Below are 17,277 nucleotides of genomic sequence, written 5' to 3'. Positions count from 1 at the left end.
TAAAAAAAATATAATCCTCAAGAATTGTACTCTCTACATACCAAAATATAGAGTGTTTTAAGTAAAACCACGCAGATTAAGAAATAGCTATATTTAAAAAGTTCAACCAATCATAAACAAGACTGCATAATCTATAATAGTATTTTTGCAGCAGTTTTTGCTCAAAAATATTTTTTGGAAAGTTTTTATATTAAATGCTATTTAATGCTTATTATATTCATAGCCAAACAAATTTAGTTAACTTTCTCTACTATCTTTATAACCAAACACAATTAAAATATTTTAAATACCTATATTTATAATGTTCTATAATTAATATAGATATTTAGAAGATTTATTTCAGATTAAAAAAATTATTCTCTTATCATCTCTTTTTTACTTTAAAATTTTAATGTAGTGAATCATTATATAACACATAAAGTTAATAAAAAAGGTGTATTTTTCCTGCATATATTGTGATTTGAATTTTTTTAAACAAACATATATTACTCAATTAATATAAAAAGTGTGTGTTCAACATACATATATAGTAAATTTACTGTATATAGTAAATTCTAAAATTTTAAGAAGTTTATAATTTATAACTGACATATATAAACTTAATAAAAAGTTTAAAATTATAAATATTTAAACATATTAAATTTTCAAAATTACACAAACGAGTTATATTACATGACAAGTTATATGACATTAAATGATTGAATTGATAGTAATAAAAAATAAACTATCAGTAATATGATATTTCAATAAGAGTTAAATCCTCATTTTAATGTATAACAACACCAATATAAAATATGTCAAATCAAACTGTTTTAATTAATATTATAGTAAATAAAAATTATTGTGCGGTATAGCATGGTTTATATATTAAATCACTAAAATTAACAAAAGAGCATATTAACAAAATTAGTATTAAAATAGTACATTAGAAAAAAAATTTTAAAAAAAAATTTTACCCCGCGGTGTACCGCGGATCATAATCTAGTATAAAGTATTAAATTAATCTTAAAGCTACATAAAAACTTGAGAACATCCTATATTTTAACTGCTTGCTATACAAATCTGTATATTGAAGAAATAACAAATAATCTATGATAGTCCGCTGGTTTGAGTTCATATTTCTTGCTTGTAGGTCAGTTATTTGAAGCTCATCTTCTACATAATGTTTTGTTTCTTATTTTTGTTTTACTGATGGTAAATGATAAAATTACCCTCGTCTTATTCTTTCAGAAATCGATCTATGCTTTTTTTTAAAATGGACAACATCAGAAATCGATCTATACAAAATTAAATTATATGGCATTGCTTTACAAAAATTATTTTCTCTAAGTCAAGAAGTGATTGAACATTAGTTTGGTTAGACCAATATAGAAGAGTATTTTGTTGGTTAGAGAATAGCTAAGTTAGAGTAGTTAAGAGTTGTCAGTGTTTAAATTAAGGTGTTTAACTTGGCTTGTTAAAACTAGTCTAGTATGTAGAAGTAAGGACTAGTAGAGGTTAAAGTTATGCATATGTTTGTGTAGTAAGTAGTATGAACTATACTATAAGTTTGTATGTTTGTGGTGAAATTGTGAAATGTATCCAAATCTGTTGGTGCAGGTATTGACACCACGACCTAAACCAAAGACAAACCAAATAATCCTGAAATCTGATTAAACGGGGAATCTCGAGTAAGGCCTGTTAAATGGGCTTGTGGGAAAAAGCCCACGGACGTCATCAAGCCGACCTTCTACTTCCGAACACTGAAAAAGAAAATATTTAAGACAAAGCCGAAAAGGAAGATTAAGACCTAAATTTAAAAAAGTTTTACTTATCTTATAACCTAGATATTTCATATTACTAGAGGGGTTTGTCCCCTAGGCAAAAGATTCAAACAAAATCAATACAAAAATCATACTTCTTCAATTGTTCTTGAGAGAAATTCTACCTTGTTCTTCAAGAGATTTTAATTTACTTTCTAAAAAGCTTTGAATCGATTTATTAGGAGAGATTGTTAAGTGAATTTGTTTTCCCCCTTAAACAAATTCATTGTGTGAATCTCTGATTCTACAACATAAGAGTTCTACGTTTTTTCTCTCTACCACCAAAGCTAAGACAAACCAGAAGATCAATGAAAGTTCAACCATACATCTGAACCACTTCCTTGCAAGGCGATTTCACGGAAGCTTCCGACGAACTGGAAGACGAGTAACCTATCTACTGATTCCTCCTAAAACCAGAATTCGGTAGAAATAAACTTCGTTTCAATCAGATTTTTCTGCTGAGAGATATCGCTGTTTCCCTGCTGCATACTCTATTCGTCAAAATACATATCCCTCTGATTTCTACCAGTCAGCCTCTACAACGATTTCCCAGCCGACTTCAACGAACCAGGTTATGAATAACCTACTCACGGATTGCCCAAAGAAGGAGCTTTCCATAGAATCAGATTTTGTTTCGACTAAAGCTGTATGTTCGGAGATATTGCTTTTTCTCTACAGTAGACACAGTTTCTCGAAACACAGATCCATCTGTATCGTACCAGTCAGCTTTGGGATTAATTTACCGACAGAATACTATGTACCAGGTTACTCATAACCTATCCACAGATTGGCCTGGACGTCAGATTTCCGGAAAGCCTGTTCTGTGCAGTGTGTCTAAAACCCCTAAACACAGACCAACTGTTTTTGGAATCAGTTTCCGAGAAAACCGAATGAACTGGAGCTCGTCAACAACTCCCTACTTGTTAAGAACTTACAGTAGATATACAGCAGTCTGCTTGCTATCAGCTTGTCCACAGTCTTCCTAGCTGACAGCTCCTCGTCTAGCTAACAGCTCAACAGCTCGTCGGGAACCTGCTAAATGCATCACGACTTTGACAGCAGTTTCCTATCGATCTAGAAAGAACCTAGAATCGATCTACATATCCGTCTGAAGCCCCGAGTCTTAACATTCTAACAAGACCGACCTCGTATGAATCTGAGCTGTCTCAAGAAACTTATCACAGATTTCCCTGAACAGGTGTGATTTTTCAAAACTTTAAAGCAGATCCGGTCTGTCAAGAGAACCAATTTTGAAGTCAATTTTCTAGCATTCTAGAAAGAACCAGACGCCGTAATACATATCAATCTGAAGCCCTGAGGCTTGTGTTTCTAACAAGATTGACCTTGCCTCAATCCAAGCTGTCTGGAAAAAAGTATCACCAATTTTTCTAACCTGGAGCAATCTGTTAAAACCCTAAATGACAGATCCGACCTGTCAAAGAGAACCGACTTTTAAAGCAATTTTCTACTATTCTAGAAAGAACCAGACGCCAATCTACATATCGCCCTGAAGCTTATATTTCTAACAAGACCGACCTTGTATCGGTCAAGTATACCTATCGAAAAATGTCACCGTGTTTATGAAACAGACACATTCTGACCGAAGTCCAAAAAAGTAGATCCACCGTTATCAGATCATCAGATTTCATGGCTAATTTCCCAGCGACCCTGATGGAAACCTAGAGCCAATCTACATGTCAATAGGAAGCCCCAAGGCTTTAAATGGGCTTGTGGGCAAAAGCCAACGAACGTGGACCTCCTACTTTCGAACACATAAAACGAAAATATTTAAGACAAAGCCGAAAAGGAAAATTTAGACCTAGATTTAAGAAAGTATTACTTAACTTGTAACCTAGATATTTCATTAAAATAGGGGTTACCTAGGCAAAGGATCCAAAAAAAAATCAATACAAAAATCCTACTTCTTCAATTGTTCTTGAGAGAAAACCTACGTTTCCCTCATTCTACAAAATCCAAGAATCCAATGTAAAAAATCAGTTTCTCTCTTCTCTCGTCCAAGTCGTTTATGTCTTTTCAAAACCAAAACAAAGAGAAGAGAGAAAGAGGGAGCATTCGTCTGCTCTGTGTGCTTCTGTCTAAACATAGAAAAAAAATAGAGCACAGCTGAAAATGAGGGAGCTGACGACCTGAGTAGAGCGTGGAAAACTCTACAAAATGTCTGTGTAACCTCTACACATGCATCTGTGGCCGTATGTTAAAAGTAGCCTAAAGCATTTTCAAAACGTAAAAGGGGAAAAAAGAAAAAAGCTCATGAAGTACCAAAATAAGACTCGGACCTGAGATATTAGACAAAACAAAGGACTATTGAGCCATCAGACAAAAGAGATTATTTTCTAATTTTGGCCTTTCAATTATGTATATATTATGTGGTCTAAAGCAAGTGCTTTGCTTGCCTTATGGACGGGCCAGTCCTGTGACTAACCATACTAGACTTTAGAGTTGAATTAAGATGTGAAAATATTATACTACTTAATATAGAATGATCTTCTTGTTGCAGAAAACACAAAGATTGCAGGATAAGAAGAGGTGATTCCGAGTTTTAGTAGTATTGTTGCATAAAACACAAATCGATGCTGAGCAAGCATTGAGAGGAACTCTCTGTGCTTCCTCTGTAACTTGGATTTCTTCTTTGTTACTTCCTGAGAGCACTTCTCTTCTTCTTCCTCTTATTTAATTCAGCTTTTTCTTTTTGCACGTTCAGTGAAAGGATTCAACTCCAACACATTTAGCAAAAAAAATGTTTAAGGAGAAATATGTTATAAAATGTGATGATCACTATCTAAAGTCAACGGATTTATGAATTGCAAGACCAAACTATCTCATTGACATGCTTAGCATTTTCTCAGTTGCTTTTGCAGTATATTCGTAATTATCTAATTGGCCCAAAAATAATAGAATATTGGAAATGCCTTCAAACGACAAAATTCCTAACAAGGATGGTGATGGTAATTTATTAAAAGATCATGGAATTATGATTTGGAAAATTCTGCAGTGATCAAGCCAGGAACCAAAATTGGACAGTAGAATCTATTAGGGATACAATATCCCACATTGGAGATTGAGTAGGACCTTAAAGTGGTATATATAAGATATGGGCCTCTCTACTCATTGCCACTTGGTTTTGAGCTGAAAGCCCACAATCTAATATGGTATCAGAGCCCGGTCCGTACATACTCATCCTAATCCACAATCGGCCCGATCCAATCGTTGGCCCACCAACTCATGCCCGAACATACTGAGATTGATGACTAAAGAAGTCATCATCTTGTATATATAAGATATGAGTCTCTCCAATCATTGCCAATTGGTTTTGAGTTATAAGCCCACAATCTAACAGAATCCCCCCACATTAATTTAGAAAATTACATCCATGCTTTATATCAAGAGAGCAAATCTATGAAACTAATCGCATTAAATATGTAGTAAAACTCTGTTTTGACTTAGAAAGATTAAATCTTATCCTTAATAATCAAAATAAAGCATTACCAAAGAATCATTTAGGGAAAAAGAACAGTAAAAAAGAAACCAAAACAAACAAAAAAGTCAGAGGAGCATTCATATATGTTAACTTAATTACGTTTTTCACCAACTTAAAAGCAAAACAAAATATATGACTATTAATTTCAGGAGCATTCATATTTGGTAAGTTGAGAAATGAATTTCACAAAAAATTGACTCAATATGTTTGCAAAATCTGCAGATAATTGTCAATAACTAACTATGAGGTTTACTTTTTCTCAGTCTTTGTGTGTGAATATTCAATATCTTACCATATTAAATTTATTACATCATTTGGTGTTTTAAACTCTATAAATCTATTCCTTCAACTTAGGAAAAAGAATACAAACAAAAAAAAAAGCCACAATGAGCTTGTTCTTAATGTTTGCAATTCTCTTTGGCTTTTACAGTGAAGCGTATGGGAAAGGTTCGTTAGATATCGATATGAAATTGAAGGCTCTTAATAAGCCTGCATTGAAGACCATTAAAGTAATTGCCTGAATCTCAATGCAAATATATAACATCTTGTGTATATATATTTTTGGCGTATGAGTTCACATTTCGATTATACATTATTTGTAGAGTGAAGATGGAGATATAATAGATTGTATCGATATCTATAAACAACATGCCTTTAATCATCCCGCTTTACGAAACCACAAGATTCAGGTAAACAAATTATATACACACACCTATATATTTCCTCGAATACTTATATACAAGTTAAATTATTCACTTCGCAGGCATGCCCATCGTGTTATATTAATAGAAATTAACAAATAAATAGATAAACATTTGCAGACTTCGCAAATTAATTTGTTCGTTAAATTTTCATAAATAAAATTTTCTTTATTTTGCTTTGGACCTAAGTATGGTTGATTGTTAAACAATTACATTTATGTATGCAGATGAAACCGAGCGTGGAGTTTGGTGCAATGAAGACTACTATTCCAAACAACGGTTCTGATGGACAAATAACGTCACAGATTTGGTCCAAATCTGGAAACTGTCCTACTGGGACAATACCGGTTCGTAGAGTTAGTAGAGAAGACATAAGAAGAGCCTCTTCACCGTCTCGTTTTGGGAAAAAACCTCCTCATAGATACAGTTTTCTCGACAATGCACTTCAGCAAAAGGGCAATTTCAATATAACTGCTGAAAATATAAACCTTCCCCGCCCAAAGTTTATATCGGTACGTAGCATCGTTTTTAGTTTCCGATTTTTTAATTTATCCAAAATTTTATTTTGACGTAAAGATTTCTAGAACATTATAATTTCAAATTTTGACAAAATAAAGAAAAACTAATATCAGATGGCTTGAATTAATCGCAACTAGGTCCTAAAAATAACGATTAAATCATTTGTATGGTTAATTAGAAACACTTATTGCTTGATAAATGATATAGGAGGCAGTCCTTATCGCCCTAGGGTACAATTATCTTGGCGCTCAATCCGATATAAATGTGTGGAATCCTCCGAGGGTTCAGGCCAGCGATTACAGCTCTTCTCAGATATGGCTACTTGGTGGACTCTCAGATGCGTTTGAAAGCATAGAAGCTGGTTGGGCGGTACATTTTCTACCCCTAGAAGTGTACTATATCTTGTTCTTGAAGTAAATAGAAAAATTAACTCCATAAACCTATTTGTTTAGGTGAATCCAAGTGTTTTTGGAGACTCCCGCACACGTCTCTTCATCTATTGGACTGTAAGTACATCATTGCACAACTACCGACTGACTTTATAACATCTCCAGAGTTTATAACTAGTCTTCCTATGTGGATTTGTAGATAGATGGATATAATCAAACAGGGTGCTTCAACCTCTTATGCTCGGGTTTTGTTCAAACAACTACTATGTTTGCTTTAGGTGCAGCAATAGAACCTGTTTCGACTCCCTCGCAAACACAATATTTCTTCACTGCCAGCATGTTCTTGGTAACTCTTTTTACAAAATCATCTCCCGAAACCTCACGCAAGATTAAAATTTTGTACTACTTTTTTTTGTATGTGATTTGGTTAATGCCCCAATAATTGGTGTTACGACAAATCAAAAGTCCGAAGCTATAGTTTCCTATTGATATGTTTTAAACCTGACATGTATGCTCTTTATCCTAAAATATTTTAATGATCGACGGTGCTTGCAGGATACAAACAACGGAAATTGGTGGTTGATTTGTGCAAACAACGTGATAGGTTATTGGCCCGGGTCACTCTTTAGTTACCTCAAACATAGCGCAACCGCTGTGCAGTGGGGTGGAGAAGTCCATAGTCCTAACGTGCGGAAGAATCCGCACACAATAACTTCAATGGGGAGTGGACAATGGGCATCTTCCTTGTGGGCCGAAGCTAGTTGCCACACAAACATCAGGATCAAGGACTATTCTTTGCAGATAAAATACCCCGAGTATCTATCCGAGTATGCTGATGAGTACAACTGTTATTCTACAAATCTGAATCGGAGAACGTATAAGTCAGAGCCCTACTTTTACTTTGGAGGACCTGGCCAGAATCCTCGTTGTCCTTAATCTCATCTTGATTTTCTCAGTGGTCATTCTCGTTTTTATTAATCTTACATATAAGTTGGAAATGAAATTATGATTAGAAAAGAGTTCTTCTATCTAAAATATATAGATATAAGGAACTTAATAATGAATCTTCATAAAATATTACAAAAACAAGATTTATTCTTTAAATAGTTTTTCACAAAATGATATATAGTCATTGTATACTTTTCATAATATTGAGTTCGGAAGAGTAAGAAACTGAACTAAGCCAAAAAAATACAACAATAGTCATTTTTTATGATCCATATCTCGAGAAAATATCTACTGCTTTCTAGGAAGAAGATTCTGGATGAGGAATTGAAGAGTGAGTGTTGGACCAGTCTGAATTGATGTGACTACCAATGAGAATAGAACAGAACGTGACCCAGACAGTATAAGGATATGGACACACCCAAAAAAAAAAACTCTATGATTTCCGTTAGGCTCAGTACAAGTTGGCAAATGCCCCATTGTCCAATTTAATCAATAGACAAAATGACTAGACCAAGATAACGCAATATCGTATTTTGTACTAGAGGTTATTCCGTGCTACGCACGGATTTATTTTTACTTTTATTTTACAATCAAGAACCGCATATATTAAGTTATTGAAAAAGACTATTTTTTTCTTCAAAAAAGAGTAACCCACAAGTTTAAGTGAGAAAAATAGAAATCTCCTGTTCTTGTAAATTTCACTTATATTATCCTCAAGAGATATGTCTAATACTAATTTCAACAAATCGAATTCTAAAAACCTAAAATCATTTAATTTTGATGAAAAGATCAGCTAATTGTCCATATTTGACATCATCATCACAATGAGATTTGAATAATGCATAGCATAAATATTAATTTATCCATACCCAACCCCAACCGACACTCCATTACTAAAAACAAACCTTGATGTATAATTTAATTTATTAGTCTTGTTTAATTTATTAAATAACAAAATGTATAAAAGATTAAAATATCTCTCTGTTTTATAATTAGAATGTGTTGTTTTGGGATGCTACCAATTTGTAATACATATATGGTGAAATTTGAAATTTGTACTGTCTTCTTTTGATGTGGCTTGTATTTGTTTTTGCTTTGCAGATGAAACGATAAGTGATTTTATTCCCTTTTTCTGCTAGTTTCTCCCAACATCAGAAGTTTTTTTACTTTTGTTGTTGTATTTCCTGTCAACAGTAGACCAGTAATGTTAAAACCCCAATCAATGCCTTTATCCCTTCCAAATCTTGGAGAGACTTCAACCTTAGTTTTAAGCTTTGGTTTACATCATCAGTAATTATCTGTTAAAATAACAAAGGGAAAAATGTAAAATTGAAAATGTTAAAATTCAAGCGTAAATGGTTTATGATTCCTTGTTGGAATTTTTTCCACATGTGTGTCTCACGTTCTAAGGGTAAGTGGTGTTGATCGTCTTTGATAGATGTGACTGACTGACAGTGAAACTCTGGTACATAGAGCCGTGAAATTGTATGTAGACTCTTTGATATTGGAATATAATGTCTTCCCTATTAAGTCTTTGATGAGCTAAGCCACCTCGTCGTCCAATTCATCTAAGTTGGCCTAAGAATAAAAAAGTGACTTGGGTTGGCAATTTTAGTTTGGATAGTACCTTGAAATAGTTAGTACACAAAATAAAATAAAAAAACATATGAAACAACAGATTGCCACACTCCGGACTCATTGAAAACAACACACCGGAGTATTCCCACGGCTTCAGATGGAGAGAAAGTGTGACGTGTCAAGGTCAAACCAGAGTTTTTCATTTTCAAATTACAGTTAGTGCATGAAATGTAGTGCCACCTATTGCGCAATACACAACATCAACCACTTTTGCTTTACACCAAAAACAAATGTTCCTTAAAAATATTACAAATATTTTAGCTTACATGCTACGCACGACGATGAAATAAAATATTTAATATAAATATTAGTAATTAAAATATTTATATACAAACTGTAACTTATAAAATATTAAATACAAATTAAATTTTATTTTAGTTTTGTCTTTAATACAAATATATGATTATTAAATACAATGTAATTTTTAAAATATATTAGAACATAAATTAATTAGTCTATCATAAATTAATTTGGTTTCAATTTTTACTTTGAAAGTATGAAAACATTTTTTTTATAATTGGTTTGATCAGTAGTTTTTATTTTTTGGTAATATGGCATATGATTTCATTAGGAAATATATTACATGTTGAAACAAAAAGTTGGAAGAAATATATTTTGTCACAATGTTTTAAAAAAATTAAAGTCCCACCATATAAGATACAAATAAAATGAAGTATTAAAAAATATTTAATTTAAGATTAGTGAGAAAGACATGTGTCGCAAATATAGTGAACCCATGCAGTTAGACAATATTTAATATTTTCCGCTAGACGATGTTTTAAGTAATAGTAGTAAAAATAAAATATAAATTGGTCATATTACCTGGCCTCCATCCTTGTTGTTTGACGTAAGTCTCTATTTGTTCAATCATGTACAAATCTTTTGGGTCTTAATAAATTTTGCCAACTAAAATTGACGGGACATTACTTGCCTTGAAATAGTTACTGGGGAAAATATTAAAGACTATAAGATTGTTGTTTTTAGATTATTGTACGAATATTGGGAAAAACTGATGTGAAAAGTATAACAAAAACTGATTTAATTGGAAGCAATATATATTATATGTTGGAGAATGGGGAAAAAACAAATACAAAATTAACCAGATGTATATGAAATATAATATCTTTTGCAGAATTGTTGGAGTTAAAAAAACATTGGGTTGACGATGTTGCATTCAAATATAATGTGTGTGCCAGTGTAAGAAGTTTGGCATGTGTTTCAATGGTAATTTTTTCTCAAAGAGAGACACTGCTTTCCCAGAATCAACATATCTTCAAACTTAGATAGGCGAGTTGCATGTCTGAAAGCAAGTAAAAAATTAGTTAGAGAGGAGGTTTTTAATATACAGTAGGTGAGATAGGTGTGGTGTGGATTAGGTAGTTGATTTACATTTTCGTCTAGAAGGAGACATTTAAAGCTGAGTTTGTTTCTTATAAAGTATGGAGCTTCCCAAAAACAATCCTATTTTTACGGTGGTCATCGTTAGAGAGTAACTCTAGAGTAGAGTAGAGAACAAATTTTTTAGGTTGTAACATTTTTAAAAGCACAGTTAGTGTGTGGGATGAGATTGTTGATTCCTAGTAGATTGAGGGAGAGAGATTATAATAATAAAAAAGTAATCAGAAACTGAATTCTATTAGATTATAATTTTATGGAAAACAGATTACTAATATTTAATTAGAAATAAATAAGAAAGCAATTATCAAATGACTTAATTTACTTTGATGGCAAGACGTTATGTTTTCAAAAGCAGAATGCAAAACTAAAACTAAATTCGAGCTTCAATTTAAATACCATATGGGAGGAAGAGAAACATAGGGGCTACATGTTCAGATCCCATTTGTTTGTTTTTTAAGGCAAATTTTTAATTACCAAGGGATTAAATTGACAATTGTGGCCTTATTTAATTAGCAATGGACAAATGTCAACTATATAAAACGCCAGATGTTATCGCCTCAAACAAAGTTTAGAAGAAACATTCTCTTATTATATAAGATATCAGAAGTTCATAGTCAAGTCTCGTCATGCTTTTGGTAGTAAGCAGCAAACATGAGTATCGCATGGAAGTCGGTTCCCTAGGGGTACCAAGATTCGACTCTGCAGCTTTAAGGCTATCAATTGAAGACTATCTTTTGTAGTTAATCTGAGTTTCATAGCATAAAATAATGAACTAAATGTAAATCAAATATGAAAATACTTTTTAATTTGTATATATAAATTTAAGTCCAAGAATAAGAGAATAGTATATTATAACTCTGGACACAACTCTGAATTAGACATTCTTTGGTGATGGTAACTTACTCAAAGACCATGGTATCATTTTTAGCCAGCTTTTGACAATTTTTTTGGTGACGAAGGAAGATAAAAGGAAAGACGGCGAATCTTGTGTTTTTTTTTCTTTGATAAAGTCTTGTGTTGAATTGGGAAACGAAATGAATATTATATCGTGATTGGTCAATCAAAAAAAACATCAATTCAAAGAAAAATTAGCCAAAAGGATTAAATATGAGTAAACCGTTAAAAAAGATAGCCAAAGCATTAATTTGGGTGCAACAAAAATAAAAAGTCAAAACAAAATAGAGTAGCTAAGTAATTACACGAGCATTCATAATATCATATTTGGTAAGTTGAGCTGAGTTTCACAAAAGAGTTGACCAAATATTTTAATAAGTAGATATGAGGTTTCCGTTTTTTCAACTTTGTGTGTGGATACTTATAATAATAATATTAATTAAAAAAATAAACCATTTCCTTTTGTGAACTCTATAAGTATGAAGGTTCAAGATTTTTTTTTTTTGTTAAAGATGAAGGTTCAAGATTGAAAGTCTACATCCTTCAATCTAGGAATAAACAAGAGAAAGACCAAGATGAGATTGTTCTTAATGTTTGTGATTCTTTTTGGCTTTTACAGTGAAGCCTATGGGAAAGGTTCTTTAGATATCGACATGAAATTGAAGGCTCTTAATAAGCCTGCGTTGAAGACCATCAAGGTACGTACTGAACCTGAATGCAAATATATAACATCTTGTGTATATTTTTTTCGTTTATGATCGAGTTCCCAAAATTGATCATATATTGTAGAGTGAAGATGGAGATATAATAGATTGTATTGATATCTATAAACAACATGCCTTTGATCATCCCGCTTTAAGGAACCATAAGATTCAGGTAAACAAATTCTACACCCACCTATTTGGTTTTTATGCTCAAATTACGTGTAAGTTGTTCCTTTATACAGAGGCATGCATGAAAAGAAGACTAAAATTCTAAACAACGGTTCTTCAGAACAAATACAAATAACGTCTCAGGTTTGGTCAAAATCTGGAACCTGTCCCATTGGGACAATACCGGTTCGTAGGGTTAGTAGAGAAGACATAAGCAGAGTCTCTTCACCGTCTCATTTTGGGAGAAAACCTCCTCATAGATATAGTTATCTCGACAACGCACTTCAGCACAAGGGTAATTTCAATATAACAGCTGAGAAAACAAACCAAGTCGGCACATACTTTCGATCGGTATGTACAATGTATTAAGGTGTTAAATGAAGAAAGTTAAGTAATTTTATTTTGCTAATCGTTTTTTCCATTTCTGATTTTTTTTTTAACTTAGGGGGGTTTTGGTTATATGGTACAACTTATACCATAAATTTTCGTATAATTTTCAAAACTATATTTCCAAATTTTGGCAATAAAATAAATTGAATGAGCACTTTTTTTTGTTAAAAAATGAATTAATCAGTGAAGTTATGATATCTAGTTACCAAAACTAAACCAGATTAAAAAGCCTTTTTTGATCAAAAACTAATAAAATCTCCATCTGGTTAACTAAAAACACCTTAATTCTTTGTTGATGATACAGGAGGCATTTATTGTCGCCATAGGGTCCGATTTTGTTGGAGCTCAATCTGATATAAATGTTTGGAACCCTCCAAGGGTTCAGGCTAGCGACTACAGCTCTGCTCAGATATGGCTGGTTGGTGGTGTCTCAGATATTTTTGAGAGCCTAGAAGCTGGTTGGATGGTACGTTCTGTTACTTTGCTTTAAAACTAAACCGTTAACTAATTGACAATAAACCTATTCAGGTGAATCCAGCTGTTTTTGGAGACTACCGCACACGTCTCTTCATCTCATGGACTGTGAGTAACACCTATAAAAATATTTACCAACTTTGAAACATTTTTAAATCCCTTATGTGAGTTTATAACTACTCTTTGATCTATTTGGATTTGCAGAAAGATGGATACAAAAGCACAGGGTGCATCAACCTCTTATGCGCGGGTTTTGTGCAAACAACTAAAAGTTTTGCCCTTGGTGCAGCCATTGAACCTGTTTCGAGTTCCTCGCACGAGCAATATTTCATCACCGTTAGCGTGTTCCTGGTAACATTTTCTAGTTTTTAAAAGTCCCTCACATGATTAAAACATATTGACACACTTTTCGTAAATTTGTCTTGGTGAATGCCCCAATAATGTTTCACCGTCGACGGTATTAATTTGCAGGATCCAAAGAGTGGGAATTGGTGGTTGACTTGCGGAAACAACGTAATGGGTTATTGGCCGGGTACACTGTTTAACAGCCTCAAATACAGAGCCGCCGCTGTGCAGTGGGGTGGAGAAGTCCATAGCCCTAACATAGGGAAGAAGCCACACACAGAAACTTCAATGGGGAGCGGACAATGGGCAAATTACCTTTATGGCGAAGCTTGTTACCACACCAACCTTAGAATCAAGGACAATTCCTTGCAGATCAAGTACCCAAAATATCTATCCGAATACGTTGATGAGAAAAATTGTTACTCTACAAAGCTCTACCGGAAAACATATAAAGAAGAACCCCACTTGTACTTTGGGGGACCTGGCAGGAACCGTCATTGTCCTTAATCTCATGCTGATTTCGTCAATGTTCATTCTCTCTCTTGATAGTATCACCTTTAAGTTGGAATTACATATGTCCATGACAAAAAGTCACAAACTAATAAAATACAAATGAAAATGAAAGTTAATAAAACAATTATTTAAAAATAAAATAAGAAAGAATCACAATTGCATCAAGTCCCACTGGGCGCTGTTGGAGAGTTTGCAACAAATTAAATCAGTATGATTTCAGACTAATTTGTCTACTATTTACATTTTACATTAGCTTCTTCGACGAAATGATTTCCGATGTGAGATATATTTCTAACAAAAATACATTACGAAAAATAAAATATGATAAAATAATATTTCCTTTGTATGCTTTAAAAGACATAAGAAATGTTGTTGGCGATCAAGAAAACTGGAAACCCAATGCATAAGTTTTTAATTTTAATGTGTAAACAAATAATCAGTTTCCCCAAGAGGAAGGTTCAAACATAAGTTCATGACTTTTTGGACCATCTTTGCTAGTAAATCTGAGTTTCATTCATAACTGAAGTCTGAAGAACCACTGAACACTATAGCGTCTAATATGCAGATTCTTATTAATTTGTATACTAGATATGGGCTATACTTTTATTTAGAAATACTAAATTTAATTTATTTATTATGTTAACCCTATATTCTATAAGGCTCTGCATTATTCCATCAAGTATAATGTAAATTTTTTTGCTTTCTTCTTGAATAACTCCCTATACTTAATAGCGAGAAAAAGAAGACTCAGTTGATTCAGAGCAGAAGCACGATTCTTATGCTGCGAACGATCCTCGACGGCCTGAGCTACGATTCCGATGGGGAGATGTTTAAGACGCACAACGGAGTCATGCTTGTTCTTGTGTGTCCTCCAAGTCCTGAAATACTGAATGTCTTTAACGGAGGATCGAGGTAACCGGTTACTGAATCCATCAGATGGAGTAGTAACCTATATATATCTAATAACCTGCAATTGTAAAAGTTGAGTTGATAATATCAAATAAAGTTCTTCTCGCTAATATACTACAACATAGGTGCACACACATAAGTAGAGATGAATATGAGAGAAAGGACCCGCTTATTGAAAATGGAAACAATCACACAAGCACCATTATCAAAACATTTATGTAGCATATCTTATCAACTTATTTTAAAAAACCTGGCCTAATATATTTAAAGATCAAGCTAATCAAGGTTTTATACCTAATCACATACTTGCCATGGCAATAGATAAGAGGCCTTGCTAACGATGCAACATATTGGCACAGTTAATATATACTGATATCATTTTTTCTACAACAAACTAATATGAGAGGTCAAAAAGTAGAAAGAAGAATTCACTGTTGCAAGTCGGAATCTCTCGCTGAAGTATATGCAATCCGGGATAAAAGAAGCTCCTGTTGCAAACCGAGGCAGCATATATAGAGGAAACACAAATTGTTAGCAAATCACAGAACAAAACTGAAACGAAATTAACCAAAAGTGATTGATGAGCTGTTTGGATTGAGTATGAAATGAAACTAAATTTTGAAACTAAAAAACAAAACGCCTACACCTAATAATCGTAAACATTTCAGAACAAAACTTTAACTTACCAGGGTAATGCCGTATGTTGTCAATACACAGAGTCTGCTCCCGTCGGCTCTACCAAGAGCATTGGGATTATCCCTTTACTGGTAAACATAACGGAAGACCGCATCTCTACTTTCTATCCTAAAAAGAGCAACACATACCAACAACACCAATCCAAAGACAATTGTTAGTTCATTGCAAAACGTTGCAATGAACATGGAAAAATGTTTGGAGAGTATCACATACTTCGCAAGAGTCTCTGGTTTTTTGCACGAAGTTAATCAAAATTATTCTCTTCTTGCCTAATTCCTAGGGACGACAGTGACACCAATTAAACCCAAGACGTACATTGCAAAGTTACCTCAATATAAATTCTACTAAGAAATAGAGAGTTACCTTCTTTGTCTTGTTCATGGAACCATAAAAATTTGTTGAAATCATCACTCTTCTTCTTCCTCTTCTTATCTCTCTTTTTATTTTTCCCCTTGCCATCACTTGTCTCAAGAACTGGTCGATTCTTTCCAGCTTCGTTCGTGTCTGAATCCCTCATTTTCTCTTCTGATTCTGAATCGCATATCTCGTCTTCCCATTTCTCCCCCAATTCATCGACTAAACCAATTCTCTCTTTGAAGATATATCCAGTTCTCTCCTTAATCTTTTCTCTAAATACCTTTGATGACCTTCTCCTATAATATTTTTTTGCGACAATGATACGCTCTCATGATGAGGGAAGTATATCTCGAGAAAGGAAGCACAAAGAAAAACAAAATCTCTGCAAATGGTTTCGACAACGATGACGGCAGAAGAAGATAATTTTTTCATTAGGTTTACACGACCCATAAAAGGTCCGCGTATTTTCTTTGACCCGATCCGATTTTTTCCTAATGGCAGTCTTGTAAATAGGTGGCAAGTTCATGATTTATTTGCTAAATGTACTTGGAAAATGTATATATACTAAGATTTAACACCATGGAATAATTTTTTATAACTTTTATATATATTTATTTTGGAAAGATAAAAGTACTAATTAAACTCAAATTTGCCACAATAATAGTTCACGCCTAAGACATTGTAAATATATTTATATTTAAGATATGGAAACAACTACAAAAATATTAATATATACTTTAGGCTGATATTATTTTTGTTTCTTAAATAAAACAATAAAATATTTCTTAATTATAAAATAAAATAGCAATTAAGTCAAGATAATGTATGGGAATAAACTTTACTGATTTTGGTCGATTTACCATATGTCACTTATTTATTTTTGTATACTTTTTGTAAGATTAAGATTATAAATTAAAATTTACATAAGCAAAA

General features: G+C 33.0%; 2 protein-coding genes and 1 long non-coding RNA gene across 6 annotated transcripts; 2 read left to right on the top strand and 1 right to left on the bottom strand.

Annotated features, from left to right (window-relative positions):
* The first annotated feature begins 5,659 nt into the window (after positions 1–5,659).
* LOC104771074 (protein neprosin-like) lies at positions 5,660–7,996 on the top strand. The gene is made up of 7 exons (XM_010495550.2): positions 5,660–5,810; positions 5,904–5,990; positions 6,230–6,514; positions 6,729–6,890; positions 6,974–7,027; positions 7,110–7,256; positions 7,466–7,996. The coding sequence occupies exons 1-7, from the start codon at positions 5,688–5,690 to the stop codon at positions 7,844–7,846; spliced, it is 1,239 nt and encodes a 412-aa protein (XP_010493852.1). The 5' UTR covers positions 5,660–5,687; the 3' UTR covers positions 7,847–7,996.
* Positions 7,997–12,293: 4,297 nt separating this feature from the next.
* On the top strand, positions 12,294–14,543 carry LOC104771072 (protein neprosin-like). Of its 2 annotated transcripts, none has more exons than XM_087506534.1 (7): positions 12,294–12,486; positions 12,578–12,664; positions 12,805–13,011; positions 13,355–13,516; positions 13,579–13,632; positions 13,729–13,875; positions 13,996–14,543. In XM_087506534.1, the coding sequence occupies exons 1-7, from the start codon at positions 12,364–12,366 to the stop codon at positions 14,374–14,376; spliced, it is 1,161 nt and encodes a 386-aa protein (XP_087362660.1). In that variant the 5' UTR covers positions 12,294–12,363; the 3' UTR covers positions 14,377–14,543. The 2 variants fall into 2 exon arrangements, with proteins under 2 accessions (XP_087362660.1, XP_010493851.2); XM_010495549.2 differs by having other exon boundaries at positions 12,578–12,692; positions 12,737–13,011; positions 13,996–14,488.
* Positions 14,544–14,983: 440 nt separating this feature from the next.
* Positions 14,984–16,826, bottom strand: LOC104771071 (uncharacterized). 3 transcript variants are annotated; one of them, XR_015593984.1, is made up of 5 exons: positions 16,351–16,826; positions 16,201–16,263; positions 15,978–16,095; positions 15,724–15,779; positions 14,984–15,349 (listed from the first exon to the last, which is right to left on the bottom strand). It is a non-coding gene; the product is annotated as an uncharacterized LOC104771071 (long non-coding RNA). The 3 variants fall into 3 exon arrangements; XR_764711.3 differs by having other exon boundaries at positions 15,586–15,779; positions 16,351–16,785; XR_015593985.1 differs by lacking the exon at positions 16,201–16,263 and having other exon boundaries at positions 15,586–15,779; positions 16,351–16,765.
* Between the last annotated feature and the right edge of the window lie 451 nt (positions 16,827–17,277).

Source organism: Camelina sativa, chromosome 20 (genome assembly GCF_030686135.1).
Source record: "Camelina sativa cultivar CO46 ecotype springtype chromosome 20, ASM3068613v1".
Classification (NCBI taxonomy): Eukaryota; Viridiplantae; Streptophyta; class Magnoliopsida; order Brassicales; family Brassicaceae; genus Camelina; species Camelina sativa.
Note: the sequence above shows the minus strand (reverse complement) of the source record. Positions and strands in the feature narration are given on the sequence as shown.

What these genes read in the sequence shown, in the direction of transcription:
- LOC104771072 (XM_010495549.2), top strand. Translation starts at nt 12,364, where the DNA reads ATGAGATTGTTCTTAATGTTTGTGATTCTTTTTGGCTTTTACAGTGAA. An exon ending in ATTCTACACCCACCTATTTG is followed by an intron (nt 12,693 to 12,736) that starts GTTTTTATGCTC and finishes CTTTATACAGAG; the next exon opens with GCATGCATGAAAAGAAGACT. An exon ending in GCCTAGAAGCTGGTTGGATG is followed by an intron (nt 13,517 to 13,578) that starts GTACGTTCTGTT and finishes AAACCTATTCAG; the next exon opens with GTGAATCCAGCTGTTTTTGG.
- LOC104771074 (XM_010495550.2), top strand. Translation starts at nt 5,688, where the DNA reads ATGAGCTTGTTCTTAATGTTTGCAATTCTCTTTGGCTTTTACAGTGAA. An exon ending in GTCTCTTCATCTATTGGACT is followed by an intron (nt 7,028 to 7,109) that starts GTAAGTACATCA and finishes GTGGATTTGTAG; the next exon opens with ATAGATGGATATAATCAAAC. An exon ending in TCACTGCCAGCATGTTCTTG is followed by an intron (nt 7,257 to 7,465) that starts GTAACTCTTTTT and finishes CGGTGCTTGCAG; the next exon opens with GATACAAACAACGGAAATTG.